The 19042-nt window shown below is 36.5% G+C and overlaps 1 protein-coding gene across 5 annotated transcripts; it reads right to left on the reverse strand.

Annotated features, from left to right (window-relative positions):
- Positions 1-12169: 12169 nt before the first annotated feature.
- Positions 12170-17497, reverse strand: LOC111893751 (E3 ubiquitin-protein ligase RHF2A). Of its 5 annotated transcripts, none has more exons than XM_042899113.2 (9): positions 17341-17492; positions 16680-16780; positions 16247-16395; positions 16114-16160; positions 14754-14816; positions 14466-14574; positions 13507-13886; positions 12885-12971; positions 12170-12547 (listed from the first exon to the last, which is right to left on the reverse strand). In XM_042899113.2, the coding sequence occupies exons 3-9, from the start codon at positions 16376-16378 to the stop codon at positions 12286-12288; spliced, it is 1080 nt and encodes a 359-aa protein (XP_042755047.1). In that variant the 5' UTR covers positions 16379-16395; positions 16680-16780; positions 17341-17492; the 3' UTR covers positions 12170-12285. The 5 variants fall into 5 exon arrangements, with proteins under 5 accessions (XP_042755047.1, XP_042755048.1, XP_023745600.1 ...); XM_042899114.2 differs by having other exon boundaries at positions 16680-16772; positions 17341-17491; XM_023889832.2 differs by lacking the exon at positions 16680-16780 and having other exon boundaries at positions 12885-12968; positions 17341-17497.
- Between the last annotated feature and the right edge of the window lie 1545 nt (positions 17498-19042).

Consider the following 19042-nt stretch of genomic DNA (forward strand, 5'->3'; position numbering starts at 1 on the left):
TTCTTGTATAACCCATCGGCTAACACCTAGACTGGTGTCGAGTCTATAATCTCTTCGGGATCTGGGTTATAAGGCTTGACGCAACCTACTTTCGTAATTTATTCAAGTATTTTTAGCTGCGGAGGTTGTCCTTTGGTTTTTGGCATTTTAGAATACACTGCGGACAATGCAGTCTATCGTCTACAGGGCGACGGTGACTTCTTCCACGTGAGGAGGCGGGGTGTCCTAGGCACTACTTGTCGGTAACAGGGTGGACGAAGTGCCTGAGTAGTGAGTGTATCCCTTGCAATCTAATCTTCTGTTTTTTCTGAGTTTCCTCGATCTGAATTAAATCTGGAGAGCATAGGGTTCCATCACTCGGAACTTTCAATTCCTCATCCACTCTTCTCAGAGTTTAACCTGTCATAGCTTTCAGGTTTCTGGGCTCACTACTGAGATGCTTAATTCGTGGGTTAAACATGAATGGATGGTCGTAGTCAACATTCTTGACTCTTACAACTTGAGTTACTTTACTAACTGAAGGTGTCAGCTACTATGCTTGCTTATCCGGGATGACGACAAATTTCGAATTTGTGGTCATTTTAGTAGCTTAACCCGCAGTGGTTCTCTTGACTCTAATCCCTTATTCTATGGGATAGGGTGAAGGATCTCATTACAAGGTTCGTGGTAGAGCTCATACTCGGCTTAATCACTAATACTTGGTGTACGCAAGCCGTATATAATTGAGATCGACGGGACGTTCAGTTGTATGGCCTCACCCCAGACCCACACCCGAACAAGGAACAGGGAGTAGGGAGGAGGCACACATCTTAAATCGTATTGATATAAATTATATACCACTCTAATGCATGTACTCAGTAGTAGCAAGTTAATCCCCATGAGTTCCTTCTCTTGATTCACGAATCTGATTGCGAGGTGCTAAGGGTCTTTCTGGGGGATCTACGGAGTGGGTTTCGAGTGGCTATCATCTTCTGGAATACCGGCAGTGTCTTTCGCTTCGGGTTCTATCTTGCCTAAGGAGAGGTTGGTTAACAACGCACGATACCCTACTCCGGGGTATTTCGTAAGGTTTTTGATGAGAGAGACGACCGACGGATTGTATTAGGTTTTATTATTAAGTCTGGAGGAACTCTTATTTGCCAAAACAGCTATGGTGAAAGTTCTTTTTACATAGCACTAGGAATTTACACATGGTTGCACTACGTCGAACCATGATTGATAGAGGCGTCGAATTTGGCATACATCAACATGATATGGAATGAGGGTCGATAGGGCCATGTTCTGAACGGGCACACAAGTTTGTTGACGTCTCGGGTTTTGTCTCGTATCACTGTCACGGATACTTGGAGCGATAGAGTCGACGCGGAACTATAGAGGGTCCTGAGTGTTTCGGAATAGTGTACTTTTCACAAATGGATTCTCACGAGGTCTTTCTATAATCGCTTAGCATACACTAGTCATGTATAATTAAGGTGGGGAAGGACTATTGACTGAGCAACTCCGCCCTAAATCCACAACCAAACGAGGAACAGGTGTTGGATTAATGTCTAAGTCCATAACTATAATTGGTAAGACTTCACCCGACCCAGCATGGTCCATTTGGGTTGCATGGCATAATGCACTTGGATAGACTATAATGAGAGAAATAAGACACTTATGGTTATTAATATATTATAAGTTCTAGTATATTGATAATAAGAATAATAAGATTATTTAATTAGTATTGATCAAGAATTAATCTAGGGTTAATTAAGTGATCAAAAGAAGACTAATTAAATATATGGGTTGATTGTGTAAATCATCCATACTTGTATAGTGGGCTAATGCTCCATGGATAATCAAGTTGGGCTAAAACCCATAGGATGGTCCATGGATGCTCCATGGTGTATTTGAACCCATGGATCCAAGGAAATGGAAAGTCATGACAATTAGGGTTTACCCTAATTGTAACACTATATAAAGATCTTATTCTTGACAAAATCGGCGACTAGTATCATTCTAGAGAAGGGCTAGCCAATTTTATGAAGTGTAGAATTCGCTCAAGTTATTCCAAGTGTATTTGGTGTTGTGTGAACCATTTGAGGTGTCACACTTGGGGCACTTGGCACTCAAGCTTCATGAAGACTTTCTACATGAAAGAGGTATGTATTCTATCTTGTTATATTCATTATTTTATATGCTAGATTAGGATAATACCTTGGATGTTCATATTTATATGTATAATAGAGAAAATATAGATCCAAGGTATTTAGGGTTGCATGTACACTTAGGAGTATTAGAATGCTCAAAACCCAACAGTGGTATCAGAGCCTAGGAATGTTTTCTTGTTATACTTGCAAAAGGAGCTGAAAAATCGAGTTTTGATGCTGCTGCCCAGCAGACTCGCCGAGTCCATGAATGGACTCGCTGAGTCCAAGGCAAAATGCATCTAACTCGCCGAGTTGGTTCGTGCACTCGACGAGTTGGACCCCCAGACAGCATAAATTCGACTTTTTTGGCTGGAATTGGACTAGGAACATTACCCTAAGATGTTTTTGAACTTATAAACTTGTTTTTGATGTGGTAATGTTCATGCTAATCCAATTTCAAAGATAATTGTCAATAGATTCATGTTTTGTATTAGTTTAAGGTTTAGACTAATTACATGAAAAAGTTTGATTTGAATTATCTTGTTCTTATGAGTTGCTTAGATTAATAGAAAAGTTGAGTGAAATAGTTGTTTTCAATCCAAATTAATCTAAGAGTTTATTCTAAAATGTGTTTTTGTAACTTGTCCTCAAGTTATATGAAAAGTCACATTTAAGTTTCATAAAACTCATAAAAGTTGGCAAAGGTTACAAAAATGAAGAGTCTAGTTCTAATTAAATGGGTTTATGACTCCATAACTTGTCCTCAAGTTATGGAGGACCAAGAGTCTCTTCATTAAATAATAAATAAAAAAAAGTGTAACCTTAATTAATTCCATAAGTTATAAGATAAAGAAAAAGTTAATTCTTTTATTAGTTTAAAGTGTTCCATAACTTGTCCTCAAGTTATGGAACTTGAAGAGTTTTTGGATTAAAACTACTTTAAACACATAAGTTATGGAATTAATTAGTTTTGAATAGTTTCAAAACTTGCCCTCAAGTTTTGGAATTTGTAAAGTTTTCTCTTATGAATACTTTAATTCCAAGTTAGCCCTTAGAATTTTAAAAAGTTAAAATTCAACCCTTATACTTTATAATATTATAAGTTAATAATATATATATATATATATATATGTGTGTGTGTGTGTGTATAAGAGTAAAGTCGGTCTTACCGCTAGTACGCCTCATTCACGAAGCCGGTCTATAAGGTAGGTATAAGGTTGTTGCCTATAAAATGGCAACTTAATGGGTGTCCACTCTCACCCACCTCTTACTTGACTGGTGGAGGGTCGTTAGCCGAACGGGTTTGACAGGACTATAATTCTCCCTTCATTAAAAGTATTAATGATAAATACTAAGTAACTAAACTCTTAATAATACCCAATCTTAGTTACTTAGGAAAATGTGAATAAGGTGCTAATCCATGAAGTTACACTTTGCACTTTGTTTAAGTCGGTTAGTGGAGCGTGTGTGGTTAACCGGCACACTAACTCGTATTTAACAAGGTAGGCAAAGGGTAACTTAATGTTTATCATAGTATCGATGGAGCGTGTGTGGTTAACCGGCACATCGATTGAGGGGTAAACACTTAAGGGTACCAAGTAATTTGCATGGTTACTTCACACCTTGTTTTGTGATCCTCGGCATCCCAGTCACAAAACCTGAAGGGCACACTCGAGATTGAAACATGACATTGAACAGTTCAATGAATCTCAAAGATCTAGGAGTTTCAAAAACCAATTAAGACCTAATAATACATTTCGTTTTTCATGGTGGAAATTGGTGAATCGTCATTCACCTACCTTCAAATATTTTATAGCTTGGATTACGGCATCCCTCTTCTAAGTTATAAAATAGTTTGTTGGGTCCTAGCCTTAATATTTCATATTGGGTGTTATATTAAGGACTTTAGATCAACTATCTTGAATATCTCCCAAAACATGTCTGGTTTAGACATTTATGATCTTCCCAATTCTCTTGAAACAAGCTTTCCTAAATGAAGATGATGTCCCTTGGAAATCATCCTTCATTCACCTCCTCCAATTATTCTCCCTAACCCACAAGTTCAAGGTCACTCAAGCCCTATTGGCAAGGTAAGGTCTAGGTGTGATCACATCTTGAAGATGTAGTCACATATTGACAAGCCGAGAGAGTTGGGTGTCAAAGTCTTGAGAAAGTTGGTGGTTCAATCACTTTCTAAGTCACATAGTGAGTTCCTTTGGGACACCTATGAAACAGACTATGACAAGACCCTTAATGATCTTATCTATTTGTTAAGATCAACTTCCTTAAAACTTGATGGACATTGACAATAGTGACACAGGAAATCCAGAAAAGCATTCTCTTCCCAATGGAAAGGGATCGGCCATAGTCAACTAGGTTGACCAAATGGTAAAGAGAAAAGTTAAGTCTGTGATAGTCCCGTGTACCATTATCAAAGGGTCCATATGTTTATATTGCCAAAGAAAGGGGCATTGGTTGCGAAGCTGCCAAATTTACCTAAGGATGTTGAAGTCAATAAGTATGACTCTACTTCAGGTAAAGTCCACTATCTAACTCTGCTAAGTTTCTAATCTGAGATTCTTGATACATGATGTGACTGGGTCACATGTTGATAGAATCAAAGAAAAGTAAAGAAACTTAAAGAAAGAATATGTTGAATCTGATCGCGTAGATGGATTTCTATCGCGTAGCTTGAAGATCGGATTCTTGAGCTACTTCTTAGGAGTTATGAGATATTGCTTAGGAATAGATAACAACAAGTTTTCATATAGATTGTAAGGATAAGTTTTTCCGCAAAGTTTTAAAATAAAACAAAATTTTGATTTTATTTATTTTAAAATATCCTTACAATGGCATTTGAGGAAAAATTGTTGCTTATATGATTCCATTAATAGCAAGAGTGGAAATATGAAATTGATTCTTTCATTTGTGGTAATGTCTAAATTTACCAAATAAGGAAAGATTCTCATCACCCAAGTTCTCAATTGGACCGGAACTTGGAATCATGCAAGGTGTATAGCATGATGAATGAAAACTTTCAAGTATTGGAAAAATTAAGACTAATTACTTGGTCACATGGATGTGTGAGTCAAGTAAAGGACTAAGGGATCGAGTACACAGTCTTGTGCACTGATTCAATCCACCACAAAAGATTGATAAGACTATTCGTCATAGTTTACTAAAGCTCAGTAAATATTGTAACACTCGTGTTTCTAGCCTAGGCATTTATATTGAGTTGATAGTCTAGGTTAACCTTTGTAACTCATTTTGAAGAAATGAAAAGGAGTTATGTGAATATTATGTGAATTATGTGTTTTATGCTTAATTATTAGGGCTTAATTAATTAAGAATAAAAATAAGTGTCAAAATTAAAGTGTGAGATAAGCCCGATATCTTTACATAAAGTTGTAGTGGTCGAAACAAGGATTTCGGGGATATAAAGAATACCAAAATCCGAGTTATAACGAAGAAGTTATGACCTGTCGAAGTTTCGCGACAAAACCGACACGGTGCTGAATGTCGTAAAAAGTGAGTTTTTGATAAAATACTTTTTAGCCTTAGTAATCTAAACGAAAGTCGTAGTATTCGTTAAACCGAGAAGTTCGATAAAAAGAACGCCCAAATCTGACTTCGTATGAGGAAGTTATGATTTTTCGAAGTTTCAGCGTAGCAGTAGACAGCTAAAAACTCGAATTTTAGATCGAGCGATTTTTAGCCGACACAACCTAACCAAGAATTGAAGGTCTCGTCATTAGGAGCACAATGGTAAAAAGTCTGACGAAAACGGACGTCGGATGAAGAAGTTATGAATTTTTAACGGATTTCCTGTCCCGGTCTGTTAAAAATAATAATATAAAATTTAAAGTCAAAATTAGCCGACAAAGTCTAAACGGAAGTTGTAGATCGTAATTTTAGCTACGCGTGCATATAAAGAACGTCAAAAATGGAGCTCGTATGCGAAAGTTATGGATTTTAGAAGTTTTGGCGCGAAAACCGAGAAATTTCGCATAGTCACACTTTGCCACGTCACCCTCGCCTCGCATGTGACACGTGTCCTGCTGAGTCATCGGGCTGCTGAGTCACCGAAGCTGCTGAGTCACCAGGCTGCTGAGTCACGAAGCCACCTGGCGAGGCGTGTCATTTCCTTCCGAGTCCGAACTGCGGTCCAATCCGCTGACTACACGTAGAAGCCTCGGTGGCGAGCCTCGCATCCGACGCGTGTGTAGTGACTCATGAGTCCGAACCCTCGCAGGCGCCACGAACCCCCTACTTCGGACCCTAGACCTCGGTCCAATCACAAGCCGCCAGAGAGCCCTTCGCACGCGCAGCCCTCATGCGAGCCTCCCCCTCTGCGAGCCTTCTCAGTCGTCGGATCAGAAGACTCCTGACCGTCCGATCAGAAGCTTCCCCCTATAAATAGGAGGGTGCGAGACCTCCCGGGTATTTTTGGAATTTTGCCATAATTAGCCCCTAAACCCATATTTTCTTCATATTAACATCCCGCAAAGCCCCGGTATCAATTGTAAAGCCCGGAATACCCCACGAAGTGCCCGAGAAGCCCGGAAAATTTATCTTTTCGGTTTCGAAGCCCGACTTTTACAAAGCCCGGTTTCTCAATAAAACTCCCGGTTTTATTAGAAACGATCGTTTTAGGAAACGAATTGCTGCCCGATTATCATCAAATCATGTGAGTGTATAGTCACTTTCATTTTACACATAGATATGAAGTATTTACCTTATAATACGTGCTATGTGTAAATATATTAATTATTTATTTGAGGTGATTGTTGTGTTGATATTTTATACAAGTTTTAAACTGTATAAGTATTTTTATCTACAAATGTGTTGGGTAGAACATGGGTAGATTGTGATGTGTGATAAAATAAAATTGATGAGAGGCCTCGATGTGTTTTAAGATCCAGTCATCTAGCGGAGTTTGGATGACGACCACGGACTTTCTAGACAGTCCAGTGGGAAACATTAGCAGGTCCGCAACCTGTAGGTGTTAATGAACTAAGAGTGTTCATTCGTTGTACTCCATCCCCCTCATGGTTGCCTTTAGGACATGTATGGCTGAGGAAACCCCTTAGCAGTAGTGTCCATCCCGATGATATTCTTTAGGCTAGGTCCCTTGTGACAAGTGTTTAGGGACATAAAGTGAGGATAACGGGAACGGGTAATCAGGGTTATTGTTGATTGATGAACTTAGTAAGTTTATTATTATTGTGGGTTGAAAACCCTATATGCTCACCAGGCTCCCAAGCCTGACCCACTCAGCTTTTTATGTTACAGGTAGTGAACCCCGAGCATAGTCGGAGGACAACGAGAGATTTTTGGATTATAGGCCAGTAGTTGTAAATAACTGTTGAAAGGCTTATAATGTCTTGTTTATGCTTTTGGATCTGTATCGGAACATGACATCCCGAGGTTTTGATATATATATATGGAAAACATATACCTTCTTAATGAAGGGTTTTGATAAACTTTTATCATATTTTGTTTGGGGACCAATTCCGCAATATCTTTTAAAAAGATTTCTCTGATTTTATTTTAAAAAGCATAAATTAAATCGGTCTTTTCTGGCCGAGAAATTAGGGGATGTCACAATAGGGCCATGTGCTGAACGGGCACACAAGTTTGTTGACGTCTCGGGTTTTGTCCCGTATCACTGTCACGGATACTTGGAGCGATAGAGTCGACGCAGAACTATAGAGGGTCCTGAGTGTTTCGGAATAGTGTACTTTTCACAAATGCATTCTCACGAGGGAGTTTACGGCCTAAGAAGTTCTTGGGCCGTAAACTCTCATTCAACCCACTAAAACTTGATGTTTAAGGTTTATAACACTTCAAGGGTATGATCTAAGCTAGTCTCTAAGCATAAGGAAGGAGTTAGGGGCATTTTGGCACCCTTTTAAGGGTTTACAGCCTAAGAAGTTCTTGGGCCATAAACACCTTGTTTATGCTCTTTTTGGGTGATTTCATTGCTATATGGACATGAAATAAAATTAAACACATTCTAGGGTAAGAGAACTTACAATTTGGGGTCGAAAACTTGACGATTCTTGGATGAAATCGGGTTTTTAGAGAGAGAGGGTAGAGTGAGAGAGTGGAAAGAGTGCAAATGAAGTCTAATAATTCCTTATATAGGGTGAGTTTGCTGCCCAAGAGTTTATTGCCCGAGTTTACTGTCGGGTTTACTGTCGGGTTTACTGCCGAGTTTATTGCCGGAGTTTACTACCGAGTTTACTGTCGAGTTTACTGCTGGGTTTACTGTCAGGTTTACTGTCGGAGTTTACGACATTGTTTTGGTGTTGGGTCTTTAGTGGGTGCTTTTTAACGCTTGTTCCTTAAGTGCGAAAGGCTCGGAATATTAAAACGGACTTTAAATTGTGCTAAAAGATGGCGGAAACGAATTTGACTTCCAAACGAAGTGATAAACTGCTGAAATTATATATGAAATATTTGGGGTTGTCACAACGTGGGTCGCATGCGAACGCACCACAGCCAAGTATTTTAGTTTGACGTTTGTGCGTTTGATGAAATGGGTGATGGAAAATTGTCCTCGTCGTCCTAACCATTTTTTGATTCCTCATAGGAACCGGGCCCTATATATATATATATATATATATATATATATATATATATATATATATATGATTTTTATCACTGTAGCCCAACAAGGCAGGTGGGTCAATAATGACTCGATGGTGAGTCGACTCATCGTTGCCACATAAGCGAAAACCTAATTGCCATGAAGATAGAATTAATCCATCAGTTCACATCGGGACGTGAGGGCTTACAAACAATAACAATGGAGCTTCTTCATCATTAACGCCATGTACTTCTCCTACGTTTTAATTCCAAAAGCAGAATTGTGGAAAGTGTAGGTGAGATTTCCTAATGTAGTGGTGGGTGTAAACAGAGAGAGAAGGGGGTGTCGGTGTTGACTGGATTTTCCCGTGTGATGGTGGTAGGAATGATGATATAGTTGGCGGTGTATGTTTGTATGGGTTACAAGGTGAGTTTGTGTGGTATCTAATAGCAGCAAAACCCACCATTGATTCACAACCTCCAAAAACCCAACACCAGGTGTTTCATTATTTATGTACACATAAATCGATGGGTTTTTGTTGATCATATTCAAATTCACGAGATATGGGTTTTGACAACGATTACGGTGGAGACAAAGATGAAACAGATTTAGACGATAAGAAGATTAGAGATTAGGTGGTACCTTGGTCATCTTTTCTGCCTTCAGCGAAATGTAGTTCCTCTGGAAGAAAATAGTGCTTTAGGATTTAGAAGCCGATTTCAAGAAAACAATTTGATTCTCAAATTTATTTCATGCAAACATCATAGAAAAATGATTTCAGAAACCAATTTCAAGTAAACATTTTGATTTAGAAAATCGATTTCATATGCCGATTTTAAACAAACATGTTGATTCCAGAAACCGATTTCAAGAAACATTTCAACTTAGAAACTCGATTTTAGATACCGATTTCAAGCAAACATTTCGATTTTATAAACGAGTTCAGTTCTAACAGACAAAATTACTCATCACGATGGTTGGTGAACCCTTGAAGGCGAAGATGGCGGTGGTTAGTGAAGGAAAGGGGCAGCGATTTTTCCCTAACAACATCAGCGTGGTAATGGTTGGTGAAGGACGATCGGTGATTAAAGACTAGAGATGGTGAAGAATAGCGATGTTGGACACGGCAGTATGCGTTTCGATGAACAAACATGGGTTTGAAAGCTTCGATTTAGAGAAATCTTGACCGGAGTTGGGTTCTTGAATGTCGATGGCATCGTCGACTGAGAGAAGAAGATATAATGGACTGATGATTAGGATAGGGGTTACCGGGTGACCCCTTCAAATTTTCCATAATGACCTTTTAAAACCTAAAAACATAAGTTCATACCCTTGAAAGACAAAAAAAATCACAAGGGATCATTTAAACCAATATACTAAATATTGTTGGTTATCATACATGGACTGAATCTGGCTCTCCATGCTCTTTTTCCATTTGGCGGCCATGGGCATGCCATCGCTTCCTTATAGTTGGATGGCTCATCCATACAGACTAGTGAACCCTCACTAACTTGTACGTCTCATCCTGTATTAATATATAAACCATAAAACTCAGGTTGGTGAAGAACTCTATTGGATCTGCGAGGAAGAGTTGGAGATACGCCAGTTTGTTCAATAGGTGTTTCAGTTGAGTGTTAATGTCAACTATAGAGTTAAAGTGAAGGATATGGAAGGAGTTGGTAGAACATATTATGCTCCTTTGGTATAAGGTTATAGTGTAGACTATTTTGAGTGCTCCTAACCATGTCATAGGTTAATGTGAGCAGTTTTTTATGTTAATAGGCCTACATATCTATTTTTGATTAGTCATTAGCCACATCATATTAAATCTCTATGTATAGTGGTGGGAGTCATTGTATTAGTAAACATTTTTCCTATATATAGTGTATAGTGGTTGCAGTCATTGTATTAGCAAACAAGTTTCCTGATCTTGCTCATATTCTCTCTAACATTGGAGCATTTCTATTGTAATCTTTACAAGTGAACAATCAAAGAGCTCACCATATATTTATATAATTTTTCATCTTATACTTAAATCCGTGATTTGCCATCTTGTTAATTCAATCTAAAAAATACTATTTAACTATATAACATTTTATCTGTACATATATCATTACTTATTTTGCCAATTTACTCATAAAAGACTTATCGAGAACAAAAAATACAAATTCCCTTAGCCTAATTACACATCATGTAGACACTTCTTAAGTTAGCAACACATGCTCATTTTTTCAGTTGCGTTTCAAACTTGTATAACACACCCTAGTCAAGTATAACATATAACGTCTCCTTATTCTAATAAATAAATAAATTTATTATCTTATTAGCAAGTGTCACAATATTAGAAATCTTCAATAATATTATACTAAGTGTAAAACATATGTATTACATAGGTTGATTAAAAAAAACTAAATATTAAAATATAAACATTAAATATTTTTTTTAATAAAATTTTGAAATAAGGAAAGAAAAAACGTATTAATTACAATTGCTATCATATTTATTACATTTAATATTTTGCATATATAAATATCAAATTATTATGTGACTTTTTAATTTTAAAATTGAAAAAACTTAGAAATTGACATGTGGATATTATTTATTTCAAAAATATCATAAAATGAGGTGTGTCAAAACTCATGAGTGATTGACATGTGGCAAAATAAATCTTCATTTATTATAATTGATGTTACCTATCAATCAACATGTCAATCTATTAATTCTCCATTTAAAATTTTAAAATTTAAATTTCTCACTCTAATTACATTAAATTAATGATTGATTCTTTATTTTAAATTTCACACTCTAATTACATTAAATTAATAACATTAGAATAAAAAATAAAATAAAATTAATATATATATATATATATATATATATATATATATATTATAAGGTGATATAATTTCATATATTTATTTAAATCAACGATTATAATTTTATATAATTAAAAAAGTATTTCTTAATTAATAATTTATTTAAAATAATTGATTAATAATATTGAGTTTTTATTATAAAAATTTAATAAATTTAATTAATTTTATAACCATGTTCTCATGGTTATAAAATGTTCTCACGGTTATAAATTAATTCTGAAATAAACCACACTTGCTCATGCTTTCTTTTCATTTTTTCCATAATTTATATAAACTTTTCAAATAACTATCATTTTCCTTCGGCGTGACTCTATTCAAAAGGGCAAAAAAAAAAACAATTATTTACTTTTATTAAAACTGTTCATTCAAACCAACAACCTTTGTTCATACAACACTTAACACGATTATTAACAGTTTTCTTTTTTAATTTTCCACTTTTAGGGTTTGGGTTTCAAATTATAGAGCTTGTCAAGTAAAAAATCATTTTTCATTGGTCGTGTCACTTATCAAACAGAAGAGTAAATGGTGACTTACTCATTCAAATGGCTCTTTCTGTAAAATTAAAATAAAAGTAAAAATGAAAAACAATCTTTATTCATATAACATTTACTCGAGAGATGGCATATAATTTATCCATGTAGTATTTTAATCATACAATCCTTAATATGAAAAATTATAGATCAGACCCTCACTCTATACCAGAACTTGGTGCTGGTGCTGGTGCTGAACCTGTAATCTCATTTCGACTTGCAGAATTATTGGTGTTCTGGACACGTGGACTTGTGGTACTGTCCACGTGTCCTAAGTCTTGTTGAAGATGGTCCATCATACGTGATAACGTCGCACTGCCCTCACCCCTATCTTTAGAACCATCATCTGCGGCGCTGTTGTTGCGTGAAAATAATCTTTCTTTCCAACTCTTTGTGGTCTTCGTAATCGAGTCCTTATATCTTTTTTTAGAAAAAAAAAAAAAAAAAAAAAAAAAAAAAAACAGTCCAAATGAAACAGATGCAAATGATACTGGCACTGGTAGGACAAAATACGACACCACTCGACTAAGACTAATTCAATCTGAACTGATACTCATCATCCCTAGGAAGCTTGTCTCGTCCAATGGAGCAAAGATTGCAACTTTTTGTCCCACACCCACCCAGATAGGTGGAATAGGGTTGGAGAAGCACTTAGCTCTGTATCTCTCGTCCGTGTAAAAGACTCAAATTCCCCCTTCATCCTCACTCAACTGAAAATAGCGTGTAATAAATGAGCTTGAAGTTTGTTAATAATTACCTCAATGATATTGCGTTGACTCGGGTTTTGAAATCTGAAAACGAGTGTGCTTCTGAAGGACCTGCTCTATCTTGGTTGCCTGACCTACTAATACAATTAGGAATATGATCATACATATATCAGGTAAGGTTGCATCAACATTCAACGTAGAGAAAGCAAAAGATGTTGCAGAATATGAGTAAGGTGTTGTTTCTATTTTACTAAATCAACTTAAGTTGGACATTACTTAATCTGATTACTTATATATGAAGTATGAACGTTTCTTCAGGCACAAATAATGACTTAATAGAAGAAATAAAAAGTCTGAGAAATAAGGCTTTCCCTGTTAGGTCATAACTGTTTACAACTTTTGTTCCACTTACAGTCATTTTCTCAAGGCAATACTTAGGCAGACCCTGTTTTTTTTCCCGTTACGTGCTGTTTGGGTTAAGTGTTGCCAAGACAAATGATGTTTAAAAAAAAAAAAAACTCATATATAGGTTACTGCATTCACTAAGTCAAAAATAAATATAACCTTTAAAAAAAACATGGCTAAAGACACTAGGACATATTGAAGGTTTTTCATTTGTGCTATTTAATCAATTTTCTACATATTTGTCATTCAAATTGAATAATATGTTACCTTTCTGGTGGAGGTGGTTCATGTGGACGTGCAGGAACAATGGTGGAGACGAATGATGAAGCAGGGACAGAGGATGAGGATGGAACAGGTTCTTCATGCACGGTTCCCAATCCAATTGTAGGGGTAGGGGTAGGGGTGGTTTGAACATCATCAGTGCCACTGGCAGTAGGTCGAGTAGGGGAAGGTACGCTAGGTTGGGCAGAGAAACCCAAAAAGCGAGGGCGCCCTTGCCCTTGCCCCTGCCCCTGCCCGTGGGCAGATGTTCTCGTCCTGTGGCCTTCCCTCCTAGCCATATGACGTGCCCTGCCCATTGCTGCTGCAGCAGCTAAGTGCTGAATTATACGTTCCTCAAGCTCCGAATCAGTCGCACCAACCGGCAACTGCATACCATAAAACAACATCATGTCAACTAAGTACCTGTACCACCACTACAAACAAATTTTCTACTTTCTAGGGCTATTTTTGCTGATGAAGATGACGAGAGGGCATTTACGTCTTTTTTGCGAGAGTGAGTCCCCGTCTCACCTTTTTTCGGTGGGAGTCTATTGGACTGATGAAGAGGATGAGTAGGTCTATTGCACAAACGACCACTTTCCAGGGCTGAGGAGGCATGCATGGATTACTGATCCGCGCCTTTTTGGGTGGGACTAGAAAGGCTTTCTAAGGCTGGATTTGATGATTAAGATGATAATGAGGGCATTCACATCTTTTGCACAAACAAGAGATGGAGAGCGGTGGATTGGACTCAAAGTGACCAGATTTTTTGGGATATACTGGGTGATGAGGATGAGGTGGCCGTTTATGTCTTTTTGCACATTGTCCTCCACCTTTTTGGGCGAGACAAAAAAAATTTGCAGTTTTTGGTCCATTGTAATCAGTCCCATCCCAGTGCATGTCAAACCTAGTATAGTCCTATCCTATGTAACAAACGGGTCCTAAAGAGATAGATTGATACAAACATGTTGTAACTCGAAATCGCCAAAGGTTGGATGATGAAATATTGTTGCATTCAGAGCTGGGTTATTTGCAATACTTCTTTCTTGCTCTATAGCATCAAGCAACTCCTGACTGGAAATTAAGATATCATCATGTAAGAATCGTGAAAATAAATAAATAAATAAGACAGTAATATAAAGGCAGGCACAGGCACTTTTCCAAGTGACGATGCTGGAAGAAATTATCTCTATCTCTCTCTCTCTAATTTAGAATGTGAAGGAAAAGAATGTGATCAATCTGAAAAAAGTAACCTGCTAGGGTCCTTCAAGCTGATGGACTGCCAACACATTGGACATTGTGAGCTCCTTTGACACCTACAAAATTAAGTTACATAGTTTCAGCTGAAATGATATGGTAGATGTATGTGATTGCTTGCATATTTATAATTCTTTATAGGTGTTGAGAAAACTCTTATTAGGTTAGGAGTTAGGACAGTCTTACTTTAAAAAGTTGATATCCATTCCCTGGCCTTGCTCAAACAGATAATAGATCAATGCCTTGTTTCTTTATGTTCCGATTAAATGTTTTAGATTGAGATAAATGACATGTACAATATATATAATTCAGAAAAGACAGGCACAACCGAAAATGAAAGGAAAAAACAAATGAGGGGAAAGCTTTCTTTCCTGACTTTTCTATTAAGTTGTTCTTTCCTATACATTTTATTCAAAACTCAGCTGTCCCTAAATGAACATGTACGTCGTCGTTTCTTTAAGTGTTGTCCTCATAAATGCTGAAACCTTTATCTCATCTTCTCTCCATGCTCATAAAACTATAAATATTAAGTTGAAACTAAAGCCTGTTTAACTTCAACATATAAAAGTAAATTTGTAGGAAGATATCATCTGCCTCCCCAACCCCATCATGTATTCCTATTTTCCTCTCATAAACTTTCTAGGGCTATGTTTGATGACAAGGACATTAACGTCTTTTAAACAGAACACATGGGACAAAAGATAAAATTGTCCCATTGACATCCAATGCAATACAATCGACTACCATATGCCAACTAGACGTGGAACACTCAAAAGCCAACAGTCATGTTTCTTGATGATAAAATACTAGCTAATGTGAAATGCCAAACTTATCAAATACCGACTAATCATTATTCTTGTATCCTTGTTCATTTGGAACCAAATTTATTTTGGCACTTGAAGGTTTAATCCAATATGTTTAGTCTTAACTTCTCTCTAGGTCTCTCGCCATGCAACAGCCTAATCTCAAAATCAAGCTCTCCTAGATCCACGAATTGTGTTTAAGATGATATTTTGTTGTAAATGATGTTACCTTTATACTGCAAATTCATATGAATGATGTAGAAATAATATTGAGTATACTAAAATGATATTCCCCTTTTCAAGTCCTAACATAGATAGGCTCTTAGCCACATCCACATGAGGCGTGATCCTTCTCTCCCTATAACTAGTATATAATCATGTTTCCAACAGAATGATTACATGGGATGAAAATGAATTCGGTCAGGTAAAGGCATGAAACCACCAATTTTTTTTCTCAAGATACAAATAGTGACTTATTTTCATATATCCATACAAGTTAAGATTCGACTAAAGCCTTTTACTTGAAGGTAAAGAAGAACACAATTAAGATTACCATTCAAGAATGCACTGAAGATGAAATTCGTGCTTGCAACCTGTAACCTGCAGGAAGAAAAAATGAAAAATATAACACTTGGTATAAAGTAGAAAGAAAAAGACATGTTATATCTGTAACTCCAAATATGTACCGTGTGAGGATCATTTTCAGAAAATGCTTCAAGGCATATGCTGCAAGCATCATCACAGGCATCCTGAGTTCCACCTTCAACAAAAGCTGCAGCTGATATCAAATGATCCTTAGACTTTGTACCTTCCTCCATTGTCAAATAACAAGAACCTTCACAACAAATTCCATTTCTGAACATCAAAATATGACACACTATAAAAAAAAAAAAAAAAAAAAAAAAAAAAAAAAAAAGGTAAACAGGTCCCATGATTAACACAATGTTCCCATTGCAGGAAATATGATGCCCAGGGCCCAGGCTTGTACTTATGGATTCTCACCTTTCTCCCAGTTAACACTAGCACAAGCATGTGGGAGACCTATTGCTATTGGACACTCCTAAGAATTACAGAATGCAAAACACATACATGTAACCACAATTTTACATTCAAACATACCACAGCTTTTAACTAACAATCTCTCAGTTCAAGTTTCCAAAGACATATCAGATACATATCACATACCAATTGCTACCTCAATCGAAGTCAAACCTGCAAGACTAAAACAACTCCCTACATCAAATAAAATTGGAATGTTTGTTTCGTTTTTACAACTTTTTTAGTTCATAATACCTATTTTCCTATCATAATCATTACAACTGATTGATAGTATTGATATGGCTCCACAAAACTAAAGATTTATCCACGTTTGATAATAAGTCAAACTTTAAAAGTTACAAATTTCACAGCAACTTAAGGAATCAAAAGTTCTATCAAAAAGAGAAGAACCGAAACATAACTACAAAGGCTAAGTTGTTTATAATCGAAACAACCACAATCAATCAACTAATTTCGATTTTAAATCAGATAAAGTTCTTGAAATATCCACAATTCGAAGATTAAAAAAATGACAAGTTCTGAGAAGACAAACTACCGGATAACTAGACACGGATACAATCTGAAAACACAAATTCACACAAATGGAAAGCACAAAATACTGACAAGACAAACTACCGGAAAACTTGACACATATAGCATCTAAAACATAAATTCACACAAAATCAAAAAAGCACAATAGTAAGTTGGCATAGAAGGGGAAAGGTTGTAACGAAAGAGTTACCAGAGTTGAAGTGATGGATCACAGATAACCAGGTTTATCGATCGGGATTGAGGTGCAAATGGATTCGTTGTTTGGTTTTATTAGCAAGGTAAGAATGAAGAGAGAGACAGAAGAAGGCGAAGAAGACCAAGTCATGGACTTTCCTTTTCAACTTTTACAATTCCATGTACGCGTTTCATTTTTTTTTTTTTTTTCAATTTCGTGCGTATTACTAGGAAAAAAAATACCAAACGAGCATGAAAAAGATTTGTGGTAAATACGATTAATACATAATTAAAAGATGAATCTGCAAATGGTCGCGTGGCATTTAAATAATAATAATAATAATAATAATAATAATAATAATAATCCACTAAATTTTTGGATTTACGGTTTTTTTTGGTTTTTTTTAATATATTTGTTTGTGATTTTGGTTTCTCTCTCCATGGTATACTTTGATATTGCTAAAATTAATTATATATTATAAATGATATTTTAATACATTTAGCTATATTTTGGTTAATATTTGGTACCTATTAAGTGTGAAATCTATTTTGTAGCCAAAATGATATTCCCATAGGAAAAAGAGCAAAATTGGATAGCCGGAGACTTGGAGATTAGAAGCTCTCATCAGGAGGAAGTAAAGAGAATAAAATGTACAAAATGTGGATGCCACGTCGTGGTCGCATATATGTCATGACTATTAAGGATATAGAGCCCAATGATACAGAGCTCAATTATAATACACAACAGCCCAGCTCATGAATACAACATGTGCACAAAAATTACCCAGTTGTTATTCAGTTGTATATTCAATTGTATAGTCAATATAGTTCCTATATGTACTCCTATAGAATAGCTAGTATTCAACAGTCTATTCAACTTATATAAGGCATGTAAATCAATTGAATAGAATCAAGCAATTCATTCCTAATTATATGTTATGATATGGTATCAGAGCTTATATAGCTCCTTCGAGTCTTCCCAAATCTCGATCCTTCAAAATTTCAAAATCACTATGACGTCCATTGTTGAAGTCACCACTCATACTCACTTTCCAATCATACTCACCGTCACCAATTTCCCTGTATGGCGAAAGCAAGTGGTCGCAACCCTAACTAGGCTTGGTCTTGACGGCTACATAAAAGACTCTACTGAAGCTCCACCAAAAGTTATGTCCACCGACAACACAAAATCAAACCCGACTTATCTCCTTTGGTTCCGCCAAGATCAAATTATTCTTGGTGCTCTACTCGGAAGTTATTCAGAAACTATCCAACCAATTGTCTTATCTGTTGAGACTGCACAACAAGCATTTAAAACGCCTAACTGAAAGTTATGCTAGCGTCTTCAGGTCTCGTATAATCTTGTGACAACCCGGAATTTTCATTAGTACAAACCCTAAAGTCGAGCACTTCAATTAAAAGTCAATTACCTTTCTGATAATTGTTAGCCAGTTTAAAGTCCGTTTGAGTGTTTTTAGCATTTATTCATCAAACGAACGAGTGAAATGAAGTACCTTCTCGAGTCTTGGAGTAGCAAACCCACCATTATCACCCTAATAAGGAGTTCACGGCCAAACTTTTAGAGTTTGGGCCGTAAACTCCCATGTGGCCGTGAAATCATGCCTTAGGCATGAGTTTACTCCCCAAACTCCTCATTTCTCACTTCCACCCTCAAGTTTACTCCCCATTCACTCTCAACTAGCATCCCGTTCTTCACC

Source organism: Lactuca sativa, chromosome 2 (genome assembly GCF_002870075.4).
Source record: "Lactuca sativa cultivar Salinas chromosome 2, Lsat_Salinas_v11, whole genome shotgun sequence".
In the NCBI taxonomy this organism is placed as follows: domain Eukaryota; kingdom Viridiplantae; phylum Streptophyta; class Magnoliopsida; order Asterales; family Asteraceae; genus Lactuca; species Lactuca sativa.